The 24,638-nt window shown below is 39.3% G+C and overlaps 1 protein-coding gene across 1 annotated transcript in view; it reads right to left on the bottom strand.

The window, feature by feature from the left end:
- CCDC170 (coiled-coil domain containing 170) overlaps positions 1 to 24,638 on the bottom strand; it is a 98,332-nt gene that overhangs the window by 68,577 nt on the left and 5,117 nt on the right. Inside the window, 1 exon segment of the mRNA XM_028135330.2 lies at positions 21,414 to 21,579. Coding sequence (XP_027991131.2) covers positions 21,414 to 21,579 — 166 coding nt within the window.

Genomic DNA, 24,638 nt, shown 5'->3' with positions numbered 1-24,638 from the left:
CCTTATCAAAAATTGAGAGTACTTTAAAAATATTTTAGCTGAGTAAATATAATTTCCTGAAAAGCATCCATGAAAATATTTTTTTCTGGACTTTATTTTACCTTAAATTCAACAAGTTTTCATCTATATTTTCCTCAACTAGTCAAAAAGATTTGTTGTACATAATACCATCCTTCAGAGCCTTACCGAAGTGATCTTTCAGTTGTAAACTTTCAGGTTTGAAATAGTTTAATATTTTAGGAAAAAGTTAGAGGGATTAACTGGGCAATCGATGTTAATATTTTTCTATTCCAAGGGGAGAGAACCCTTCCTGGCAAACTGTCAGAACCACCACCTCCCCATGTGTCTCTGCAAAAAAAAAACAAAACCAAGAAATCACTAACCAGGAGGATTGTGGGAAGTCTGAGGGGAAGCGAGTGCCCAAAGGCCGTCCTTGATTCCCCTCCAAGTCCCCTCGCAGCGAGCTGCTCTATTTTCAAACCCATGCAAGCACTGTTTTCCTAAACCTGATCAGTTCCCTCTTCTAAAACTTGCAAGGAAATCCCACCGTTTATTGGAAAAGAGGAAAAATCTTATCATAGACCTCATTTTTTTAAAAATAATTTTCAGAGGTTATTATTTTTCCTCCTCAAATCAACTCTTTGGGGTGGATATTATTAACCTCTTATTACAGATTGAAAACTACAGTTCAGCGAGGCAGCTTGCTCATGTTCACACCGTATAAATGGCAGTACCGGTCTTTCACGTGAGGCCTCCAAGTTCTTGGTTCCTGATGTTATCAAACTGCCAGTATGTCTCAAACTCTGAACCCATCCACTCCGCCGGGTGTGTTTCCTCTGTACAGCCTACGCTCAGTCCAGACTGCCAGATACGATTGGTCAGGCGGTGCCCTGCACAGACGCACTACAGTTCAAAGGCCACCCTTCACAATAGAGACTTTTTTGCTATTTTGAAATTTCTTTGTATATCTGTTACACTTCTGTTGATTTTTGAAGATGTGGGATTTGTACACTTATTATGACATTTTTTTCAACTAATAGGACTAAAATGTCTTTTCTAAAAGGTTCGATATATACCAGTTGCTTGGATTTATGAAGTAGGAAAAAGTAGGCAAGGATGTGGAGAAAAGGGAACCTTCGTGCACTGTTGGTGGGACTGCAAATTGGTGCAGCCACTATAGGAAACAGTATGGAAGTTCCTCAAAAAATTAAAAATAGAATTACCATATGACCTAGCAATCCCACTTCTGGGTATTTATCCGAAGAAATCCAAAACACTAATTCAAAAAGATATATGCTTCCCTATGTTCACTGCAGCATATTTTATAATAGCCAAGCTATGGAAGCAACCCAAGTGCCCATCAATAGACGAGTGGCTAAAAAAGCTGTGGTACTACATATATACCATGGACTATTACTCACCATAAGAAGAATGAAATATTATCATTTGTGACAACATGGATGGACCTAAAGGGTATTCTGCTAAGTGAAATAAGTCAGACTGAGAAAGACAAATACCATGATTTCACTTGCATGTGGAATCTAAATAAACAAACAAAACAGAAATGAACTCATAGATACAGAGAACAAACTGACAGTCACCAGATGGGAGGGGTGCTGAGCAGTTCGGTAAAAAAGGGGAAGAGATGAAATACAAATTGGCAGTTACAAAATAGTCACAGCTTAGGAAATATAGTCACTAATATTGTAATGACTATGTATGGTGCCAGGTGGATGCGAGACTCATCAGGGTATCACTTCGTAAGTTATATAAATGTCTAACCACTATGCTGTACACCTGAAACTAATATAATATAGAATGTCAACTGTAATTAAAAAGTAAACAAAACTTAATAAAATAGAACTTGAGTTTCTAAATTTAAAAAAAAAATGGTTTTCTGACACACTGATCAGCACATATCTTTGTGAATTCCATACTTGTGAATTCACCGACTCACTGAAATTTATTTGCAACCCCCAGGCCAATACTCAACAATGCTTTCTCGGTCAATCGCCAAGATGCCCAGAGTGGTGAGAAATCCCAGTCAGCGGCATGCACATCCCCTGCTGAGGTCCCACAAGGCAACACTCTGCCTTCTGGTTTCAGTTTCTACTGTAAACAAGTGTCTGGTTCAAGGTCTATTAAGCGCAACTTTTTTTTTTTTTTTTTGCATTTTTGTGCTTTTTCTGGGGGGAGGGGGGTGATTTCACTGTTTAAAATGACTCCATTCTTAGTGATGAAGTTCTGACTAGTGTTCCTAAGCATAATAAGGCTGCAATATATCTCATGGAGAAAACAGTGTGTTAGATAAGCTGCACTGAGGCCTGGGTTTAGTGCTGTTGGCTGTGAGTTCAATGTTATTGAATCTCAATAAATATTAAACCAAGTGTCTTTGAACAGACATGCACATAGAACAAGGTTCTATATTGATCAGTTAATGAAAATGCTGTGACCAAAGGTGAACACTGTATCTCCCCCAGCAGCAATAGTTCAGGCTTTGCTAATGTAGTGTTTGAAGCAACTTTATAGAACATAACTACTACGAATAACAAAGATCTTCTGCATTCCAGGCAACCAGTCACTGATTAAACTTGACATTCATATTGCAGTTTGTATGATCTGCTGTTTGTTTATTACACAGAATGGTTGGTGTCTTTGAGTTCCAAGTTTAAATCTACAAATATTTTCATTGTGACAACTGCCATTAAATGACTAATATTTAATAATGCAGTAATTAAATGGGATAAGCCAAATGTACTTCCAACCAATTCAGGTATATGACCATATGTTTTTTAATTATATATTCTTGTTCAAAACTATACACCTGAATTAAAAATAGATTTTCCAAAACACCCTACTAGTACAATGTTTTGGAAATTTGTTACACATGACAGAATGCTGGGGGGAAAAATCTATAAATCTTGTTATTTTTTCTGCCTCCTAGTATTTTTTATTCTATATCTGAAAGTCTTTCGTGATAAAAAAATAAATAAAGGAAAGAGTAAAAATAAGTTCAAAGATTTGCAGAATTTATCATGCATTCAAAAGCAGGTCAAATGTTACTTGGAAACAATAATAATAACTTTAAATGTATTTACCCTATAGTACTTTGGTGTGGCTTTTAAAATAAAATTAATAGTATCAGCAAAAAGAGGCAGGGGTCAAAATTCATTGTGCATAACACCTTCAGAAGCATCAAAGAGATTATGAAATCCTTTGAAGAAAAGTGAAGCCATAATGCTACAAAAGTATTTGTGGTGATCATAAAGCAATATAATCTTTAAAAGAGAGGTTTACAATATTGAAGGAATATCACTGCTGTATCACTTCGGTAGATATATTACTGAGAAATTAGAACTGATACATGATGGCAGGTTTTTCCCAGTCAAAAGCCAACCCGTGGTGCCAAATGGGTACTGGAAATACAGCGGGGACACTTGGTAAAGTATATGATTGCCTAACCACTATGATGTACACCTTAAACTAATACAAAATAATACTGACTGTTACGGTGAGAGATCTTGTCCTTTTTAAGAAATACTAGAAGTCCTTGAATTTATCCCTGGACGTGGAGGCCTTCAAACAGTGGTTAAATGGCCGGATCCTGGAGCCAGGCTGCCTGGAATGTAATCCTGGCTTTGCCACTTCCTAGCCTTGTGATCCTGGGAAAATCTGTCCACCTCCTTGGGCCTGTTTCCCCATCTGTACTACAGAGGTAATAACAGTTCTTAACCCCTGGGGTTGTTGCAAGGATTGCATGCGTTCATGCATGTAAAGTGCCTAGTACAGAATCTGTAACAAAGTGTGTACAGAAGTGTTAGCTATTAGCATTATATTCGCAAACACGGAATAGAACATTCCCGCACAAGACACTACAAAAAAGGATTCGAAAAACAAAGTGTTTACTCTTATTCTAAGCTACTCAAAACTTTGGAAGATCATTGGCTTAAAAAAGTTTGTGGGGTTTTTTTGACTACTCAGCATATGAGAACAAATTCTTAAAGCATTTTCCATTCCTTCGGAAAATGAGAATGTGAGAAAGGGGGTGCGGGTGGTCACTGGAAGCAACAGAGCTGCCTCATCTCCAAGAACTTAGGAATCAATTGGCCTCCTGTGATTAAACCAAAGCAGAGATATGCAAACACCTTGTAAAGACACTATTTCCCCAGCCACGGCAGCACTGCTTCATTGAATACATGAGCACAAGACAAAAAAGAATATGATAATCACAGGTGAGGCCATTGCACAATGGAGGCTCGCGGGGCAAGTGATGGACCTCAAATGTTAATGTCTTGTCCATTTGTGATAGCTTTATTTCTCACCTAAATTAATAAGTACGCCTTCAAATTTTTTAAGAGCAAGGTTCCAACCTCAATGCCTGCAAGCCAGTGGCCACGAAGTCACCCCCAGGGACCTCGTCTTCACTCAGAATCCGCATCCATTCCCAGGACGTGTTGGAGTGTTCAAGAGCAGAGGCCCAGGAGCCCCTGAGGTCATGGTATGTCCAGGCAGGGCTACTCTAAGACAGAGCTGAAAAATAAAGGCTTTTTTTTTTTTTTCTTCAGGTTTTTGCTCCCACAAGTTGGAGTTTTGAAGGACCAATGTTAAAAATTCCACCCCAAAATATGATAATTTGCCAAACATTCTATTAAAATCAACTTTCAAAAGCAAATGCGGCTTCTAAATTAAGCAACACCGAGCTTCTTCTGGATCTCTTAAATGTCTTTATTATTTTGGAAAGTCTTATGGCTTTGGGTGGGGGAGTGTGGGATTTTCCTAACCCCACTTTAGACATGCTTTAGGTTTCTTTTCAAATGATGCCAACTTTCTTTCAAAAAGCAACAAATAATCCTTGTTTAAAAAAAAAAAAAAAAGGTCTGTGGAAGCTGAGAGCGAAGACTGTTCCTCATGCACTGCTTTGGCTTCTTGGGACTGATTCTCACTGCCCGCTGAGGTGTTCACAAGAGTCTGCAAAAACACTGCAATGGCTTTCTTGATTCAGACCAGGCTACCTTTTATTACTAACTGAGGTTGAGCCAACCCTATACACACCTATAAGTGATCCTCACCTACTCCTCTCTCAACATCATCACCAAAAGAGTCTACTTTTTGGAAAGAGATGTTATCTTCTGCTGATTCACTGATATGACCTCAATTAAAATACCCTCTTTATAAGCTTGCATTACTAGCCATAAATTCCCTTGGTCTATAAAACTGCCTCTAATAAAAGAGAAAGAAAAGGAAGAAGCAAGATACAGGAAGCCAAGTGCACAGCCAATCATCTTTGGAAGAAGCAAACACCTCGGCCTCCGCAGGGATAGATGTCTGTAGGTTTCAGCACTGACTCCACACACTGGCGTATGAGTGCACACGGCCTTTATTTCACTTTGGTAAACAAGCCACAATTACCATAGAGAAGTACCTGATGATACTAGTAGGTTGGGAAAGGCCTCCCTGGAAAAGGCTGCCCATCACACCAGGAATAAAAACCCCAAGTCCTTTCCATGGTCCCCCAGACCCCACCTGACCTGGCCAGTCTCCCCAACGCTCTGTCTACACCTCCTTGTTTGGCCTGAAGCATGGCAAGCACGTGCCCACCCCAGGGCCCTTCACTCCCATATTTCCCTGCAGCTGGACCTCTCATTTCCCAGATGGCTGCATGGCTACTTCGTGTACTTTATTCGGCTCTAATAAAATCTGACCTGCTGAAGTGGCTTTCCCTGACCACTCTGTCTAAAATAGCCTCTCTTACCCCACTCTCCTCCCCAGGACACATCGCTTCCTGACATGAAATCTTTCATACACTTGTTTGTTTCCCCTCACTGGACTGTAAGATCCTGGAGGATGGATTTTTAGTTTGTTCATTACTTTATCCCAAACATTGAACACAGTACCTAAGACATAATTGTTGCTCAGTAAATAATTGTAAAACAAATAAAATAATGAATTCCCCAGAGAATTTGTAGAAACTGATTATTACTCTTTCCAGCTCAAAAACATTTAGGTCCCAACATTCTCAAGCCATGGCTCGTTTTTACAGCCTTATTTCCTGGCTCAGAGTCTCTTGAAATACTGATACACACAATAACATGGATGAACCTCAAAGGCATTACGCTGAGTGAAAGAAGCCAATCTCCAAAGATGTATATTGTATGATTTCATTCCTAAGACATTTTGGAAAGTACAAAGCTATAAGCATAAACAACAGATCTATGGTGCCAGGAGTTTGGGGGGTGGGGGGGGGGCAGGCACAGGAGACTATACAGGAAGCCAAGTACACAGTTTCTTCAAAAGATGATTGGGGGGTTAGGCCAAATGTTACCTCAAAAAATAACTTTTAAATGTATTTGCTCTACAGTACTTTTGTATGGTTTTTAAAATAAAATTAATGGTATCAGCAAAAAGAGGCAGGGATCATCAACTTATACATCAGAATCACAAGGGAAATCAGCCAATCTTTCAATGGGTTAAATAGAGATTAATATAGAGAAAAACTAGAGTTTTCCGTGAAGAAAAAATGACTAAACAAAGTAGAAAGAAGGAAGTAGAATTTTCCATAAAGGCAAAATACCAACTTTTGTGCCAGAAGAGTAAATAGGATTACCTGTCTTGGTGTATGGCAAAAAAACAAACACACAGAGACAATTAGATCATGAAATCAGATCAGAGACAGAGCTAAAAGTGAGTTTCCGCTTATGTATAAGGACATTAAGCAGCAGAATAATTGAACACCTAGCTAAAAATCAAGTAATTATTAATAGAGCTGGAACTGAAATTCAGATCTCTTGCCCATGTTACCAACTCTTTGAACAAGAATTTAACTCAATAATGGACAGTCACTGATGGGTCTTCTCTAAGATTCCATTACTAGGGTTTCAGCCGTTCAAATCACATTCCATCTGGGAACTGATGAGAAAGGAACTAGAATTAAATGTAGAATTAAAGCATACTTTTACAGATTAATATAAAATTGTGAGTCATTTAATTTTAAATGACTTATCAGTAATGCTATCAAAGATTGGGCAAGAAGGGTAATCATTTATATGAACAAATTTTAGATTGCACCAAGACAGAAAAACAATTTTTGGTTGGAAGAATGAGCCAGTTCATTCTTGTCAAATCACTTCCATCTGTTCTCAAGAATAATTTCCTTTCAAAATAACTACCCACTGTTTTTCAGCTGGTTGGTGGCATGAAACATAAGAGGCATCCTTTCATTACTGGGTTTGCTGATGCTCAGCCCTCTACATCAAAGGGTTTGCAGAAGACTTCCTTTCTTAATGTGATGTTCAGCCTGTTGTAAAATTCCATGAATTCGTATGTGCCCAATGATAGGAAATATGATGATACAGAAAAATAATATATTCTCAGCCGCCCCCATCCCAAATCATTTTAAAGCATCAAGTTGAGCCCAGCTGGCATGACTCTGATTGAGTGTCAACCTATGAACCAGAAGGTCATGATTTGATTCCTAGTCAGGGCACTTGCCTGAGTTTGGGGCTCGATCCCCAGGGTGGGGCATGTGGGAGGCAGCCAATCAATGATTCTCTCTTATCATTGATGTTTCTCTCTCTCTTTCTCCCCCTTCCTCTTTCCCTCCCTCCCTTCATCTCTGAAATCAATAAAAATACATTTTTAAAAATAAAGCATAAAATTGATATTTTCTTCTACAGAGACTTCAAAATATTTATTAACTCATAATACGGCTTATTATCCACATAATGTGAGGGCTCATATGTCCATGGACAGTAAATTTACTCATTTTTAAAAAGAATTTAATTACATGGTTACATGTTATGCTAATGACCTAGTAACTTCAAATAAAAGCCATAACTTGAGTTTTGGAGTCCAGCAGATAGAAGTTTAAACTTTGGCTCTGTCATTGACTACTTGAGTAGCCTTGTGTTACTTGAAATCACCCAGACTCGGTGCTTTTATATGCTTAATGGAATAAAAAATTTGCTTTCAGGGTTTTTATGAGAATATTATGCCACATTATGAATAAAGCACTTAATATTGAGCCTGCTTTTCCAAAGAGGACATTCAGAAAGCCAAGACACATATGAAAACATGCTCCAAGTCACTAATCATCCGAGAGATGCAAATCAAAACAACAATGAGGTACCATCTCACCCCTGTCAGAATGACTATCATCAACAAATCAACAAACAACAAGTGCTGGCGAGGATGCGAAGAAAAAGGAACCTTCGTGCACTGCTGGTGGGAATGCAGACTGGTGCAGCCACTGTGGAAAACAGTATGGAGTTTCCTCAAAAAATTAAAAATGGAACTTCCATTTGACCCAGTAATCCCACTTCTAGGAATATATCCCAAGAAAACAGAATCACCAATCAGAAAGGATATATGCACCGTTATGTTCATAGCAGCACAATTTACAATAACTAAGATTTGGTAACAGCCTAAGTGCCCATCGGTATTAAGTGAAGTGTGAGATGGGAAGAGAAAAGACAGTATAAAGTGTCTTCTCTTTCCTGCAAGAAATAAAAAATAAAAATAAACCTAACATGCCTTTCACCAACTTTGTGAAAAGTAAAGGAGGAAAATTGAAAGAAATGGAGAAAAATAAGAGGCGTTCTTAACTTGCTTTCATGCCATAAACTTCTCCAAATAAGATATCTAAACTTTTGACAGTGATAAAACAGTATTTCAAAATAGCTAAAACAACTGTGACATCTATGAAAAGATCTATGGTTTCTACAAGTGATAAAGGTACAGGTACAGCTAGTATTGCTGAGGTTCGTGGCCCATATTCAAAATGGAAGGAAATACTAAATTTCAATTCGATATTCATAAAAATAAAGATGACATGTTGCCACCCAAGTTTTCAGGCCACCTGGATTCTGTCTGCTGAATGCCTTGGACACCAGTAGAATCTCTCTGTTGGAGACAAGCCAAGCTCAATTTGTACCTTCTTAAATGTGCGATAGAATTGGAATATTGGTTTGGTTCCTTTAAATTTTTTCAATTGTAGTAGAAATTAATTGCTGTATTAAAATTTACAAAATAAGGAAACAAAGATAGTATTGCTTCTTTCCTTCAAGCACAGATTATAAGCAAATAGAAAGAAATCTTTTAAAACTGTATATTTTTTTTTTTTTGGTTTCAGAGAGGAAGGGAGAGGGAGAAACAGAAACATCAATGATGAAAGAGAATCACTGATTGGCTGCCTCCTGCACAACCCACACTGGGTATGGAGCTCACAACCCAGGCATGTGTCCTGTCTGGGAATGGAACCATGGCCTCCTGGCTCATAGGTCAATGCTCAAGCACTGAGCCACACTGGCTGGACTAGAAAGAAATCATTTTTATTTTCTTACCAGGTTTTTTCTTGTGTGACTTTTCTACATTGTTACAATGCTATTTCTTTTTTCCATTTTTCCTGAATTTTAATTTTGCTTCCAAACTCACGTGTTTTGATATACTTCTACAATAAACCACTTCAATGTTTTGTTGTATTATACATATACAAAAAAACTCAGCCAACAAAAGCATGAGGACACAATTGTATTGTCTTTGACCTGTGTTTTACCACGGCAGATGCCAGAACCCTGGCTCCAGCGTAACGACTTGAAAGTTGAAACCACAGGAATGTGTGCAGTCAACAATGAAAATTACACTCTGCCAGCGCTTTTTGCTGAAATCTCTGTAGTAAACAGTACAGAAGAAAAATCTAGCCGCTTTATTATGCTAAAGGATCTCCCCCTTGTGCCTAAACTTTGTATTGAACTCAAGCAGAATTGAAAGGCATCAGTGTGGTATACAGCAGTGGTCGGCAAACTCATTAGTCCACAGAGCCAAATATCAACAGTTCAACGATTGAAATTTCTTTGGAGAGCCAAATTTTTTAAACTTTAACTTCTTCTAACGCCACTTCTTCAAAATAGACTCGCCCAAGCCGTGGTATTTTGTGGAAGAGCCACACTCAAGGGGCCAAAGAGCCGCATGTGGCTCGCGAGCTGCAGTTTGCCGACCACAGGTATACAGTATAGCATGAATTTTTTAAGTAAGGAAAAAGCAACTTCCCTTCTTATATAAAGCAATTACTCAATAGTGTTAATACAAACCCTTTCTAGGAGGGCGGTGGCTTCAAATGACTCAGTCACTGAAGACTTGAAAATCTTAGTGGGCACTAAGTTGCCTGAAGATGTTCACTCCAGTTTCTTTTATAACAGCAAAAGTTTTGAAAACTACATAGCAAAAGAAAACATGATCTAGCTATATGATGAAATGTTATAGCCACTTTAAAAATTACTTTTAAGAATTTCTAACAAATGGGAAGCTGATCACAATATTGAAGGAATAAAACAATATTCCAAGAGGCACACATTTATGGAAAACTCCCAATTATATATTTCCTAATCCATTCAGTCAGCACTAATTGACCTAATCGGTCAGGCTTTCTAGCAGATCCTTTTCATCCTTCAGGCCTCGATTTCAACAGCATCACCTCAGAAGTTTAGGAGTTACTTTAAATGCTGGAATTCGTCACCTATCAGTCATTCATTGAGCACCTCCTCGGTGGGGGGGAGGGAGGGGTGGAAGGAAGGGACAAATTCCTGAAGACACCGTCCTCGTCAGAGGCTGCCCCCAAAAATGTATGGCTAATGAGAATCAATACTTTGGCAGTGTCTTCCATAAGAACCAATCTTCCCTTCCACTTTCTAAAAGATCTGAAAGTGGGGTGAACATTAAATACACTGAAAGGGGGGAATGTGACCCACCACAGAAACGCAGGAAGGCAGCAGGACAATGTGAGTGACGGTCTATAATGGGGAGGGAGGGGAGCGGGTATTCAGCATATCCTAACGGATGTTCCACTTGCAAGGAACTAACTCCTGCCTTTAGTTTACACAAGAAGGGAAGATGCGGTGAGGGAATATCCAGGTGGCCACTAGAGGGTGCCAGAATGCTGCTGTCTTTCTGCAGGACGCGGGTTTCCCTAGGGAAATCCAGATCTGAGATGGAATATAGTTCAATTTGACCAGAAACAACTTCTCCTTTTCCAGCAAAATGGTGAGAATGTGACGTAGGGCACACAGTTAACAGGAAACCAGGGATTTATGAGTCTTGGACCATTACTGAGCCCCAGGTCATACTGCTATCCAAGAAACAAAACAAAACAAAACAAAAAACACTTTATCCCCTCAGCAGGAACTAATTACTAATTATTTCCTAACCTAGGAGTTCAATAGTCAGAATTTGGGGCTATAAGTCTAACACAAACACTTACTAGTTCACTAAACTAGGGAAAAGTTATAACAGTAAAATGACAGCAATAATAAAAACCAACCAACCAGAAAAAAAAAAAAAAAAAAACTTCAGGCGTTGAAAATATACTTCAGAATTAAAAACAAAATGTTAAACAGTATGATCCTGCTTTCTTACCTTAGAAATGTAAAAAATATGTCTACACATGAAGAAAAACTTAGAAGTACACACACCAAAATCTTAACAGGAACATTTGGAGGTGGTCGGATTATGTTCTTGCTTCCCCCTCTGCTTTATTCATTTTCTGCAATTTCACGATGTCACTTATTGCTTACTTTACTGAGTCAGACATGACACTAGCATTTTATCTAGGTAATAAGACAAGCATGTGTGGAAGTGCTCAGTGTCCCTGTCCCTCAACCCCAGTCCAGCAAAAAAGGAGCAAGTAGCCTGGCCAGCATGGCTCAGGGTTTGAGTGTTGACCTATGAACCAGGAGGTCATGGTTTGATTCCCGCTCAGGACACATGTCAGGTTGCAGGCTCAATCCCAGTGTGGGGCGTGCAGGAAGCAACCAATTAATGATTCTTTCTCATCACTGATGTTTCCATCTCTTTCTCCCTTCCTCTCTAAAATCAATAAAAATATATTTTTTAAAAGAAGAAGAAAGAAGCTAGAATAGAGAGAAGCTTTGTGGAGGCAGAAGCACCCAACAAGGCTCAGTGGGATTCAGGGCAGAGAGAGCCGTTAGGAAAATGGGTAGGAGGGGGAATTTTAACTAATCTAACTCTGCACTGTTTTCAAACCACTCTACAATTTTCAGAAAATGTAAGTAAAGGGTTTGAACAGCGTTGAAATTGCCTTTTGTGAAGGATCTTTGATAGAAACATGACCTTGAGGTTGAACAGGGGTTCAAAAGCATTATTGTGTTTTATCAAACACAAAATACTGCCCCCAGTTTTTTGTTTGTTTTGGGTTTTGTTTTGTTTTTTCAGATATCAAGCTATATGACAAAGCCACTGTTCTCAAACTGCCTGGGACTGGCACAAGAACAGACATATAGACCAATGGAACAGAACAGAGAACCCAGAAATCGACCCAAGCCGTTATGCTCAATTAATATTTGACAAAGGAGGCAAGAGCATACAATGGAGTCAAGACAGTCTCTTCAATAAATGGTGTTGGGAAAACTGGACAGATACATGCCAAAAAAATGAAACTTGACCACCAACTTACACCATACACAAAAATAAACTCAAAATGGATAAAGGACTTAAACGTAAGATGGGAAACCATAAAAATCTTAGAAGAATCCACAGGCAGCAAAATCTCAGACATATGACATAGCAATATCTTTACTGATACAGTTCCTAGGACAATGGAAACTAAGGAGAAAATAAACAAATGGGATTACATCAAAATAAAAAGCTTCTACACAGCAAAAGAAACCATCAACAAAAAAACAACAGAGCCCACTACATACATGGGAAAACATATTTGCCAATGTTATATCCAATAAGGGCCTAATCTCCAAAATTTATAAGGAACTCGTACAACTTAACAAAAGGAAGATAAAAAATCCAATGAAAAAAATGGGCAAAGGACCTAAATAGACACTTTTTGAAAGTGGAAATACAGAAGGCCAAGAGACATATGAAAATATGCTCAAAGTCACTAATCATCTGAGAGATATCAAAATGACGATGAGGTACCATCTCACACCTGTCAGAATGGCTATCATCAACAAATCAACAAATGACAAGTGTTGGCGAGGATGCGGAGAAAAAGGAACCCTCGTGCACTGCTGGTGGGAATGCAGACTGGTGCAGCCTCTGTGGAAAACAGTATGGAGTTTCCTCAAAAAATTAAAAATGGAGCTCCCATTTGACCCAGTATTCCAATTCTAGGAAAATACCCCAAGAAATTAGAAACACCAATCAGAAAGGATATATGCACCCCTATGTTCTTAGCAGCACAATTTACAATAGCTAAGATTTGGAAACAGCCTAAGTGCCCATCAGCTGATGAGTGGATTAGAAAACTATGGTACATCTACACAATGGGATACTACACTGCTGTAAAAAAGAAAAACTCTTACCATTTGCAACAGCATGGATGGAACTGGGGAGCATTATGTTAAGCGAAATAAGCCAGTCATAGAAAAATAAGTATCACATGATCTCACTCATTTGTGGAATTTAATGAATAATATAAACTGATGAATAAAAATAGATCCAGAGACAAAGAAGCATTGAACAGACCATCAAACCTCAGAGGGAAGGCAGGGGAGGGTGGCGGGAGTGGAGGGGGTAAGAGATCAACTGACGGACTTGTATGCATGTATATAAGTATAACCAATGAACACAGGCAGTAGAGGGGGTGAGGGCATGTGCTGGAGGGTGGGATTGGTCAATGGGGGGGAAATTTAAATTTAAAAATAGATAGATAAATAAATAAATAAATAATCCCTACAAATTTTGTCCATCTGCTGTTCTATCAAAAAAAGAGCATAAACCACCATCCTCCGTTGATTTACCTGCCTTTCATCTACATTTTCATAATACACCTGATATTGAATCTATGTCTTGATAAAAAAACATTGCATAAAATTTAAGAGCTGCTTTATCCAGGAGTTACTTCATACTTAAGCAAGTGTGGTGTCAGCAGTGAAACAATCGCTGATGCCATTTTGGGAAACCTGTCCCCGAAGCCTCAGCTTTCCCCATCATGCTACTCTGTACCTACGCCAAACATAGAGGCCAAAGTTGCTGGAATGGAAACACGTGTGGGAGCGGGAAAGGGCTGTAGGCAGAGCCCTGTCCACTGGGTGCCTTGGTCCCTCACTTCAGTGCCTCTTAAGGATGTTAAGGAGCAGTTCAAAAGCCAATGTTTTGCAACAAAAGAAACAACAGGTAAAGAAAACGTCATCAAAATCTAAAAGTTTTGTGTTGCAAATGATACCATCAAGAAAGTGGAAAGACAAACTACAGAATGGGAGGAAACATTTGCAAATTATATCTGATGAGACTTGTAAGCAGAACAAACTCTTAAAACTCAATAATAAAATCTAATTTTAAGTGGACAAAGGAATTAAAAGCATTTCTCCAAGACATACAAATCGCCAATAAGCACATGAAAATATGCACATCATTACTCATTAGGAATGTACAAGTCAAAACCACAATGCGATACCACTTCATACCCAGTAGCATGGCTAAAATAAAAAACACAGACAATAACAAGTGCTGACAAGAACGTGGAGAAATCGGAGCCCTCATACATTGCTGGTAGAAATGTAAAATGTTTTAAACACTTTTGAACAGTTTGGCAATTCCTCAAAACGTTAAAACTCAGCTGCCATATGATCTAGTACTTTCTCCCAAGAGAACTGAGAATTGTACTAAAAAAAAAAGTGTACATGTTCATAATAGCATTATTCTCAAAAAAGCGGAAAACAAACCAAATGTCTGTCCACTGATGAATGGACAAATGTGGATTATCCATGTGGTATATCCATACAATTGAGTGTTATTCAGCAATAAAAAAGAATAAAGTACTGACACACACTGCATCTCATGAACCTTGAAAAGAAACAGGCCAAACCAACACTTGGCTTCCCCCAAGTGGGACACAGGCCCCGTCACCACCCTGGAGCGACACCCCACCAAGGCCTGTATGTTTGGCGTAGGTACAGTCACCAAAAGACCAAATATTTTATGGTTCATATCTGCATAGGCAAATCCACAGACAGAAAGTAGACTACTGGTTGCCAAGTGCTGAGAGGGGAGAGGGGAATGACTGTCTGTGGGTACATGGTTTCTTTCAGGGGTGATGCAAATGTTCTGAAATTAGATTTTGGTAATGGATGCACAACTCTGTGAATATTCTAAAATGCTATCCACTCAAAAGGATGAATCATGTATGTGAATCATATCTCAAAAAAAGAATTGGTTAAAAAAATCAACTAGTGCAACCACAGGAGGGCTTTCTCCTGCTAAGCATTTGTTTAAATGCAACCTTGACTTCCTCTTCCCAAGGGCACCTTTCTTGCTTCCTCTAGTTTGCTTCCTTGTCCTCTTTCTTGTAGGAGGGGGTGAACTACTTCCTCAGACATCCTAATTCCATGTTAACAAAACATGGTAAAAATATAAGACATCCAGTGCTTTGGAAAATGTAATACATTATACACCATAGTTTACACTGTGACTGTAAAGATGACACAAATGTACAACTGTGCTCTAACTTCTGTGTCTGCAAATAATTCTAATATGCTCAGTATTTAACAGGAACACATGTGGGTAAGGAAAGAGTAAATCCAAAATATGCAGCTTTATATAAACACTAGTGTCCTGGAGCACAGACTTGTGCACATTGAAAGGCAATTCATTAGAAGAAATATTTTAATATCGTTATTCGTGTCTTGCTAATGAAAAGAAAATAGGATTCTACTGAGTCTCCTATCTACCTTCTCCAGGACTTCTGTGAGGATCAAATGAGATGAGGCACGGGAAAACGCTACACAAACATTTGGTTAAACTGTAAAATGTTTGTACCTGGCTATAAAGCAAGTCGTGTTCCTGGACTAAAGAAACTCCAAGGATGCCAGTCACTAGGGACAGGAAGCCAGGCGTTGCTATGTGACATCATTACCCAGCCACAGCCACCGTTTCTGGGCTGGGCTGGGCTGTGGGTTGCATTTTGCACCATGGGATCTTGGCATTGGCTGCGATTTGGTGGGGTGTCGCTCCAGGGTGGTGACGGGGCCTGTGTCCCACTTGGGGGAAGCCAAGTGTTGGTTTGTCGGTGCCAGGTCCACGGTGCCATTTATTTTTAAATGGCCAGTGCGCATCATGGCAGCTTCTGCGTTGAGCATCTGCCCCCTGGTGGTCAGTGCGCATCATAGCTACCAGTCAGATGGATGGATACTTAGCCTTTTATATATATAGATTTTACAAATGTTAAACACTTAAAGGCATACAATATAATTTCATTTAATGATACAATTTAAGAACTGCTTTGACAATATCTATAGTATACATTATGGAATTTATTCATTATATACACCTCATTTCAAATCTTCCTTTCGTGACTTTCCCTAGAAAATAAAACCAATAAGACTCTCAGTACAATTCATTTTATTATTCTAGTGCAAGAAAACATTTCTAGGTTTATTTCCAATTTCAGTTTCAAAACAAACTGACCTGAAACATTGTTTTTAATACTGGTGATCACCAATAAATATGTAAGAATATAAAAAAGATTCAGCTTGTTGGTAGTACTCCAAATTCAATGCACAAGAATCTTGTCTATCTAAAGCATATTTTAAAACTGCCAAGCAATCTAAAAATCTGTTCATTTAAAACATGTTAAAATATATTTCAGTTGACCACAAATAGAATGCAAAAGGTATTACATTTTTCTTCAAATATCATTTATTTCATTCTGTTCAATTTTGTGCTCCCTACCATTCCAAAGGTCAATCAAAATCCAAATGCAGGCAAATGAAACAGACAACTGAAATTAAATAAAACTTAAGATCAAAAGTACACTTCACTTATGAGGTAAGTTTTGCTTTCATGTGTTCAAATATCACAGTTGTAAAAATACCCCTCTTTACAAAGCATATTTAAGATGTATATTTTCACAGAGCCCTTATTTCTAGAGCCCCAAATCAAGTTAAATAAAATTCCATGCTTCCTAGGATATTAAATACCATGCAGTATAGTATTTAAAAAGTTTATTTATTCAGTTATATTGCTTTCTGCCCAATTAAAAATAAGCTCATGAAAACCATTTGATTCTGCATGTAACTTGAAATAAGTCACTAAGATTCCAACATAAATGCAAAGACCTGTAACTAGCCTAACCCATCTATCCCCAAAACAATGTGTAATGTTCAGACAAAAAGGCATCCAGAGTATGTAACTGAGCCCCAAGAAGCCCAGCTGCTCAGAGCTAAAGCAAAGCAGTCACGTGACTAAATTCACACACCGCTTTTCTGAGGATGACTATTGCCTGTCAGATCTTTCTACACAACTCAGAGTTCCGAAACCAAGTCAAAGTGGACCATCAAACTGAAAAACTCCGTATTTCCCAGTGGTCAGCCAGTTGGGCTCAGAGGCTGAGAGCTGTTCACCTTGCCCAGGCTGCAGACCAACCTGAATCTCCGCTTTTAACGTGCGGATGCTGCAGAGCGGGGCGGGATGGAAGCCATTCAAAGCCTGGTGGAACGGAACAGTAAACTCCCATTTTCTGTCACCCGTCAACTTCCTATAATTCAAATCACCCTTGAATAAAATTAAATGTGCCTTTTGTAGTTCAGCATATAAGTCAGGAGCAACCTGAGACATTGCACAGAATTCATGAGGCAGTGTCCAAAATATATGGTCATGGTAAACCCATCTGCCCGTCTTAACATAGTTTTCCCAGTTGACCCCACACTCGGATACCAACTTATGATCAGAATATTTTACTTGTTCAATCAGCCAATTAAAATCATGTATAGTAGTATCAGAAACAAACCATGGAATCATTTTTCCATAAAAATGGACCTCGGTAGCCAATTTAGAAGACAACAAGAAGTCGGCTAATATTAAATCTGTAACAAGTTCAAACCCAGAATTATCCAGCACAATATCCACTCTAACAATAGATGCTTTTTCTCTCGTTTTCTTGCGATTGCTAAGCAATGACCAAAGATGTTCCATGTCATTCACTAAAATGAAAGGCTTTAGGTCTTCCAAAGAATTTATTATACTGGTCTTCTGAGAACTGGATTCCCCACCTGATAGAGACAGATCACACTTATTTCCCCACAGTGAAATCTGAAAAAGAAAAAGTACAAAACATTTACCCTTCTTCTGATAACCAACAAAAACTAACATGTAGGATGTTGGGGGAAGGGCTGCTAAAAGTATTCCTAAAATTCATTTCTACAAAACGTCCATCAAATCTACTTTGTCTAATAATGCAAAGACTATGTTTGCATGATATTGTATACAAAGGTAAAACAGCCCTGGCCCTTGTGGCTAAACTGGTTGAGCATCATCCCATGCACCAAAGGTCTCAGGTTCGATTCCCGGTCAGGGCACATGCCTGGGTTGCAGACTTGATTCCTGGTAGGGGGTGTGCATGAGGCAGGCGATCAATGTTTCTTTCTCTCTCGCATTGATGTTTCTCTCTCTCCTTCTCCCTTCCTCTCTCTCTAAAATCATTAAAAAAAAAAACATTTTTTTTAAAATGTAAAACACTGAAACTTTTCATTGGTCAGTATGTAGTGAAATTTTAAAAACTGGTTTGAATGATTTTAATGACCCATAATCATTTAATCAGAATGAAATTTTTGCATCTTGCAGATATAAGAACAAGATCCGAAAAGAAGCTACAAAGTTTACTTTATAATTCAGTGTCAAGAGAAAAATAAGTGACTTTTTTCCTCCCAGCCCCACCCCCCCCCAAAAAAAACCTGCTCAATTTCTTTGAGTAAATCCAGTCTCTCTAGGATTGAGTTCTCTCACTTATAAAATAAAGAAACTGGACAAGGTGATGTCTAGTCTAAAGACCCTTCCAACTCTAATAATCTATTATTCTACTTTAAACTGAAACAACACCCAAGCGTATTTTGTGGGAAATGGCATACAGCCTTCCTTTTTATTTTATTTATTTTTATTTTTTTTCCTTTTCTCTTTTTTTTAAATATATATTTCATTGATTTTTTACAGAGAGGAAGAGAGAGAGATAGAGAGTTAGAAACATCGATGATAGAGAAACATCGGTCAGCTGCCTCTTGCACAACCCCTACTGGGGATATGCCCGCAACCAAGGTACATGCCCTTGACCGGAATCGAACCTGGGACCTTTCAGTCCGCAGGCCAACGCTCTATCCACTGAGCCAAACAGGTTTCGGCGGCCAGCCTTCCTTTTTAAAGCTGTAACTAAAGTACATGTGTAGGGGCGCAGGCTCTGGAAGCCGGCAGCCCTGGGCTCAAACCCCTGCATTTCCAATTAACGACCACGGCTAGATACAGACCCCCAAGGCTCAGGTTATACAATTGAAACATGAGATAAAAATAGTATTTATCTCGTAGAGTTATTGCGAGGATTGACATAAGGGGTGTAAGTAATGTATCCAATAGCTGGCATATAGAAGTACTCAATAAATATTAGCCAAAACAGATTCTACTCTTGTATGATTCAAAATAAGAGGAAAATGCATGTTCCAACCAGAATACTATTTTTAAAGGATTAAATGAATATACACACACAAACACACACACACACACACACACACATACTTACACACATATATATTTTTTAGGTATAAGTCCAACTCTGATAAAGAAACATCCACTGGTGTAGATGGTGGCCCTCCCCAGCTGAGGTCAGGGTCTCTGTTGGCCTCCTGCACATTTCCATCTGTGATTAAGTCTATACTGATTTGTGCCCTTATTTGATTGTCTATATTCCCTCAAGACTACAAGTTCTATGACAGTAAGGGTTGGTCTGTTTTTCTCACCATTACATGCCTGGCATCGAGAACAGTGTTTGATAGAGCAGACCCTGAAATGTGTGGGCAGGGGTGGAGTCTTATGGTTTCACGGACAGATCAGTATTCCCACCGACTACAACAGCTTGGAGCTCCTGTAGGAAGTTAGCCTGCGGGTCCTCCTGAGCAGGGACGGGGCAGCTTGGGCTCCTTTCCCGAGGAGCAGAGCAGCGATTTTGGGCCGCTGGCCGAAGCAGGTGACAGCAAACAGATTGGTACTCCTTCTTCTCACCACTTATTAAACTTATGGGACGAAAGCCATTATATTCAAAGGCTGTGAAGGAATGACCGAGCTATGGGTAATGAGTAACGTGCTGCTTTTCTTTTCTTACTTCTAAGCGAAGCATAAAGAATGGTTCAGAGGAGACAAGGTAATTGGGTTCCCTGGTTACCAATACCCTGACACCTCTCCCTCTTCATCCCTCAGCTGACTCCGCTTGCCCTACAAGTTCCATCAGGACTTTGTCACGTCCCACAACCTGCCCGGAGCCTCTACATTCAAAGTATATTCAGAATCTTGAGAGATTGAACACCTTTTATGCTACCAACTTGGACAGTCCCGCCTCGCCTGAGTCATTTTAATAACAGATCTCCCAGGTTCTCCCCTGAGCCCCTTTGGTCTGTTTTCAGAACTAATCCTTGAAAGAAGTCATTTAATGTTACTCCTCTGATCCAAGCCTGATAATAGCTTCCCATTTCATTCCAGGAATCAAACCCAAGTCCTTACCTTTGCTTACTTTGCCTTCTGTGGCCCTTCCAGCCGCTCCTCTTTCCTCTCTCATTTCCTACAGAATCCCCTCCCGGGTTCTCACAGCCCGGCAGGCTCCACCCCAGACATGCCTGTGATCTGCTGCTTCACCCGCTTCAGGCCTTCCCCAAGGCACGGTCTCAGCAGGTCCTTCCTGACTCAATATGGCCTCTCCCGGGCCCCTTCCCTGCATTATTTCTCTTCATAACATTTTCTGACATCTCCTTCTGGAAATGTTTCTAACTTTTCCTAGGCAGTCAGGGCTGGGGAACTACTACGTACAACTACACATTTTCAAACAGTTCCGAACCTAGTGATATAAATGTAAGGATGTTTCGAATGAGAATTTAAAACTAAACTTATACAAGCTCGATGAAGAAGTGTAATGAGACTGGATTAAATAGGACAGTTTCTACCCGATGATGACAACAGCGCGTTCTGTGTTCCAGACTCTGCGCAGCACTCACGTGAATGAATCCAGTTTCTCACACCAAATTACGAGGTGTTCAATACCACCATCATTGAACAGACACAGAAAGCTCAGAGAAATGAAGTAGCTTGCTCAGGTCCAACCACAAAAAAGCGACAAAGCAGACACTGAAGCCCAAGTCAGGCTGGGCTGACCAAATGACTGTGAAGTATTCTCTCAAGAATGACAGAAGCCACGAAGCCACGAGCATCACCCGCAGGGGGCAGTAGAAGAGATTGCAAAACCCATTTCAGAGATTAAATGGACTGTCATCTCTTGAATAACACTACTACTAAAATGATAAATGGTCAATGATAACTAAAATGCCAATGTCTATACGGGCTTTGTTGTTAAATGTGTACCAGTCTGTTTTTTAACCATTTAACTCAACAAATATACTCAGGAGATGAATGATCACATTTACCTGAAGAAGCTTAAAAAACTCATTTTTCAGCTGATTTTCATCCAGGTGCTCAACTGTTTTCATCAGCTCTCGCAGGTGAATACATAAAGCCGTGATGGATTCCAGCGACTCGAAGAAGTTTTGTTCTTTCGATTCTTTAAATACATCAAAGTCATCAATTGGTGGACTAAAGTGAGAGAAAAACATAAGTGAAACATTTATATAACTCTGCATTTTTTTCCCACACATTTGAATAATTGCAATTCTTTAAAGGAAAGAGAAGAGTAGCATTTGGTCTCAAAAATGACAGATAACTGCCCAGCCGGAGTGGCTCAGTGGTTGAGGGTCGTCCCACGCACCAAAAGGTCTCAGGTTCAATTCCCGGTCAGGGCACATGCCCAGGTTGCGGGCTCGATCCCCGGTCAGGGGGTGTGCAAGACGCAGTCGATCAATGATTCTCTCACCCTCTTCCTTCCCCTCTGAAATCAATTTTATATATATATATATATATATATATATATATATATATATATATATATACACACACACACATATACATATATATATATACACACACACACACATATATATATATATATATATAAAATGACAGGTAACAGACACTACGTATAACATAGGTCAAGTTACACAAAAATGATAATCAAAGTACACAAAATCCCCCAAACTCATTTTAATTAACTGTCAAAAGTGCCCTGGAAGTATTAAATAATTGGTGACCATATTCATAATTATTTACCCCGTTTCCAGGGCAAACGGAGAAAGAGAAACAAAATTTTAAGACAATTGCTTCAGTTTAACAAACATTTTTTGGGTGCTCGATGTGGCTGGATTCCAAAGAACAAACATATGGATAGAAACAGAGTATCTGAATGTAATGTAAACACTAAGATTCGAACATAGAAGCATTATGGGAACACAATGACTACCTGAGATAAAGCAGATAATACTAATGTAAGTTTTATTATAATGACCTATTTTGATCGTTTATGTTTGGGGGTTTTTTTTGTGGCTTTTTTTGGTAACTTTTAATCCCAAGTTGACTGTGACCAATGGTGATATATGTGCCATGATGTGCTACATCCTCATGCTGTCCAATGAGATCAAATGATATTAATATTGCCCTACAAAAGAAACATAACTAAGAAGGTATAAATACTAACTGAACGGCCTAAACAGAATCAGCTGTAAAGACATTCAGATGACCTGATCTTCTAAATTAGGGTACATTTAGATCTACTCATGTAGCTACCTTAGGGTGAAAACAACATGACTGAGTTAATGGGATTGATTTAAAAACAAAAACATACCAGACGGTATAATCCAAATGAGTGCTGCCTCCTTCCAGCACCAGCCACCTGGGGAGTGCTCCCTTATTCCAAAGATGCTGCCATTGCTCAAAGAACTTTTAGAATGTTCTTCAGGACCTGGGGCACATTGTTAAACTTCCTGTCGGCGATCGCTTGTCTTCACCCTTTGGAGTTAATTTCTTTTTGGAGACAGCCAAAAGTCACTCAGAACACTGTCAGTAGAATGAGGTGTATAAATCAAATGGAGTAAAACATTTTTGGTCAAAAAAGAGGAGTGACTAAAAAATAATGAGACATATTCATTTTGAGGCTTGTGAACTGGCTCTGAAAGAAATTCCAAAGAATGAAAAGGTGTTTTTAGCAATGGCAGCACTGCTGAAATAAATCCGTCTCTCCAGGCGACTTAAAAAATAAAAATTGGTTGGATACATAGGCTCAAGTGTTGGGGTCAGCAAATTACAGCTTGCAGACCCAATCTAGCCCACCACCGGTTGTGTCTGACCTGCAAGCTAAGAATGGTTTTACATTTTTGAATGGTTGGAAACAATCAAAAGACTATTTTGTGACATGAAATTACAATGCCAGTGCCCATAAATGAAGTTTAATTGGAACACAGCCATGTTCATTCGTGTATGTGGCGTCCAGGGCTGCTTTTGCTTCGACACAGACCATGAGGCCCCACAGCCTGAAATATTTACTATCTGGCCTTTTACAAAAAAAACTTTCCCAACCTTTGTTCTAGTGTTTCATTTATTTAAATATTTTTTTTTTTGATTTTAGAGAGACAGGAAGGGAGAGGGATAGAGAAACAGAAACACCCACGCGAGAGAAACATCCATCGGCTGTCTCCTGCACGCCCCCTAGTGGGGATAGAGCCCTCAATCAATCTCAACCGCTGAGCCACGCCAGCTGGGCTGTTCTAGTTTCTCATTAACAAATCGTTCATTAGTTTCAAGTCACACCTCATATTAAGAATGAGCTTTATTTCTTGTATTTAAGAGAGTTAACTCACATCACTATGTATGATTTCTGATTTTTAAATGTTTGCTATTTTAGAATCTACTAAAGCTGCTTATGTGCATATACAATGACCTGGTGGTTCACCCCTAGGTACATCCCCAACAAAAATACACACGCATGTTCACCAAAACATGTATTTCAATGTTTATAGCAGCACTCTTTTTTTAAAAAAAAATTAAATCTTTATTGTTGAAAGTATTACATGATCCCTTATTTCCCTCATTGACCCCTTCTAGCCCTCCCCCACCCCAGGCCTTCACCACCCTATTGTCTGTGTCCATGGGCTATGCATATATGCATACAAGTTCACTGGTTGATCCCACCTACCCACCCTCCCTCACCTTCCCTCTAAAGCAGCACTCTTTATAATAACCTCAAACTAAAAACTATTCAAATACCTATCAACAATAGAAGAGCTAAAAAGATTGTGATATATTCATATATAGCAATACTATATAGAAATGAGTTATTTACAATTATATGCAAACAATAGGGATGAATCTCAGTCACACAATGCTGAATGAAAGAAATCAGATACCAAACTATATCCCATGTAATTTCATTGGAATGAAATTTTAAAACAAGCAAAACTAACACAGATCAAGGCAGTGGTTATCCTTGAGGGGCTGTGATGGTAGTGAATGGAAGGGGATCCATGGGGGCTCCTGGAGTCCTAGGAAGGGTCTGCCTCTTGATCTGGACACTAGGGACTCCGGAGGCAGGCGCACCAAATGGCTGGGTCTGCCTGGGGCAGGGGCTAAAGGGACTGGGCACTGCCATCTTGTAGCTGTGGGCGCCGCCATCTTTGAGGGTGGGGCAGTCAATTAGCATACTCCCTCATTGGCTGTGGGCGCCGCCATCTTTGAGGGTGGGGCAGTCAATTAGCATACTCCCTCCT

Source organism: Eptesicus fuscus, chromosome 10 (assembly GCF_027574615.1).
Source record: "Eptesicus fuscus isolate TK198812 chromosome 10, DD_ASM_mEF_20220401, whole genome shotgun sequence".
NCBI classification, from domain to species: Eukaryota; Metazoa; Chordata; class Mammalia; order Chiroptera; family Vespertilionidae; genus Eptesicus; species Eptesicus fuscus.
The sequence above is the reverse complement of the archived record's forward strand: the minus strand, read 5'-3'. Positions and strand labels throughout refer to the sequence as shown.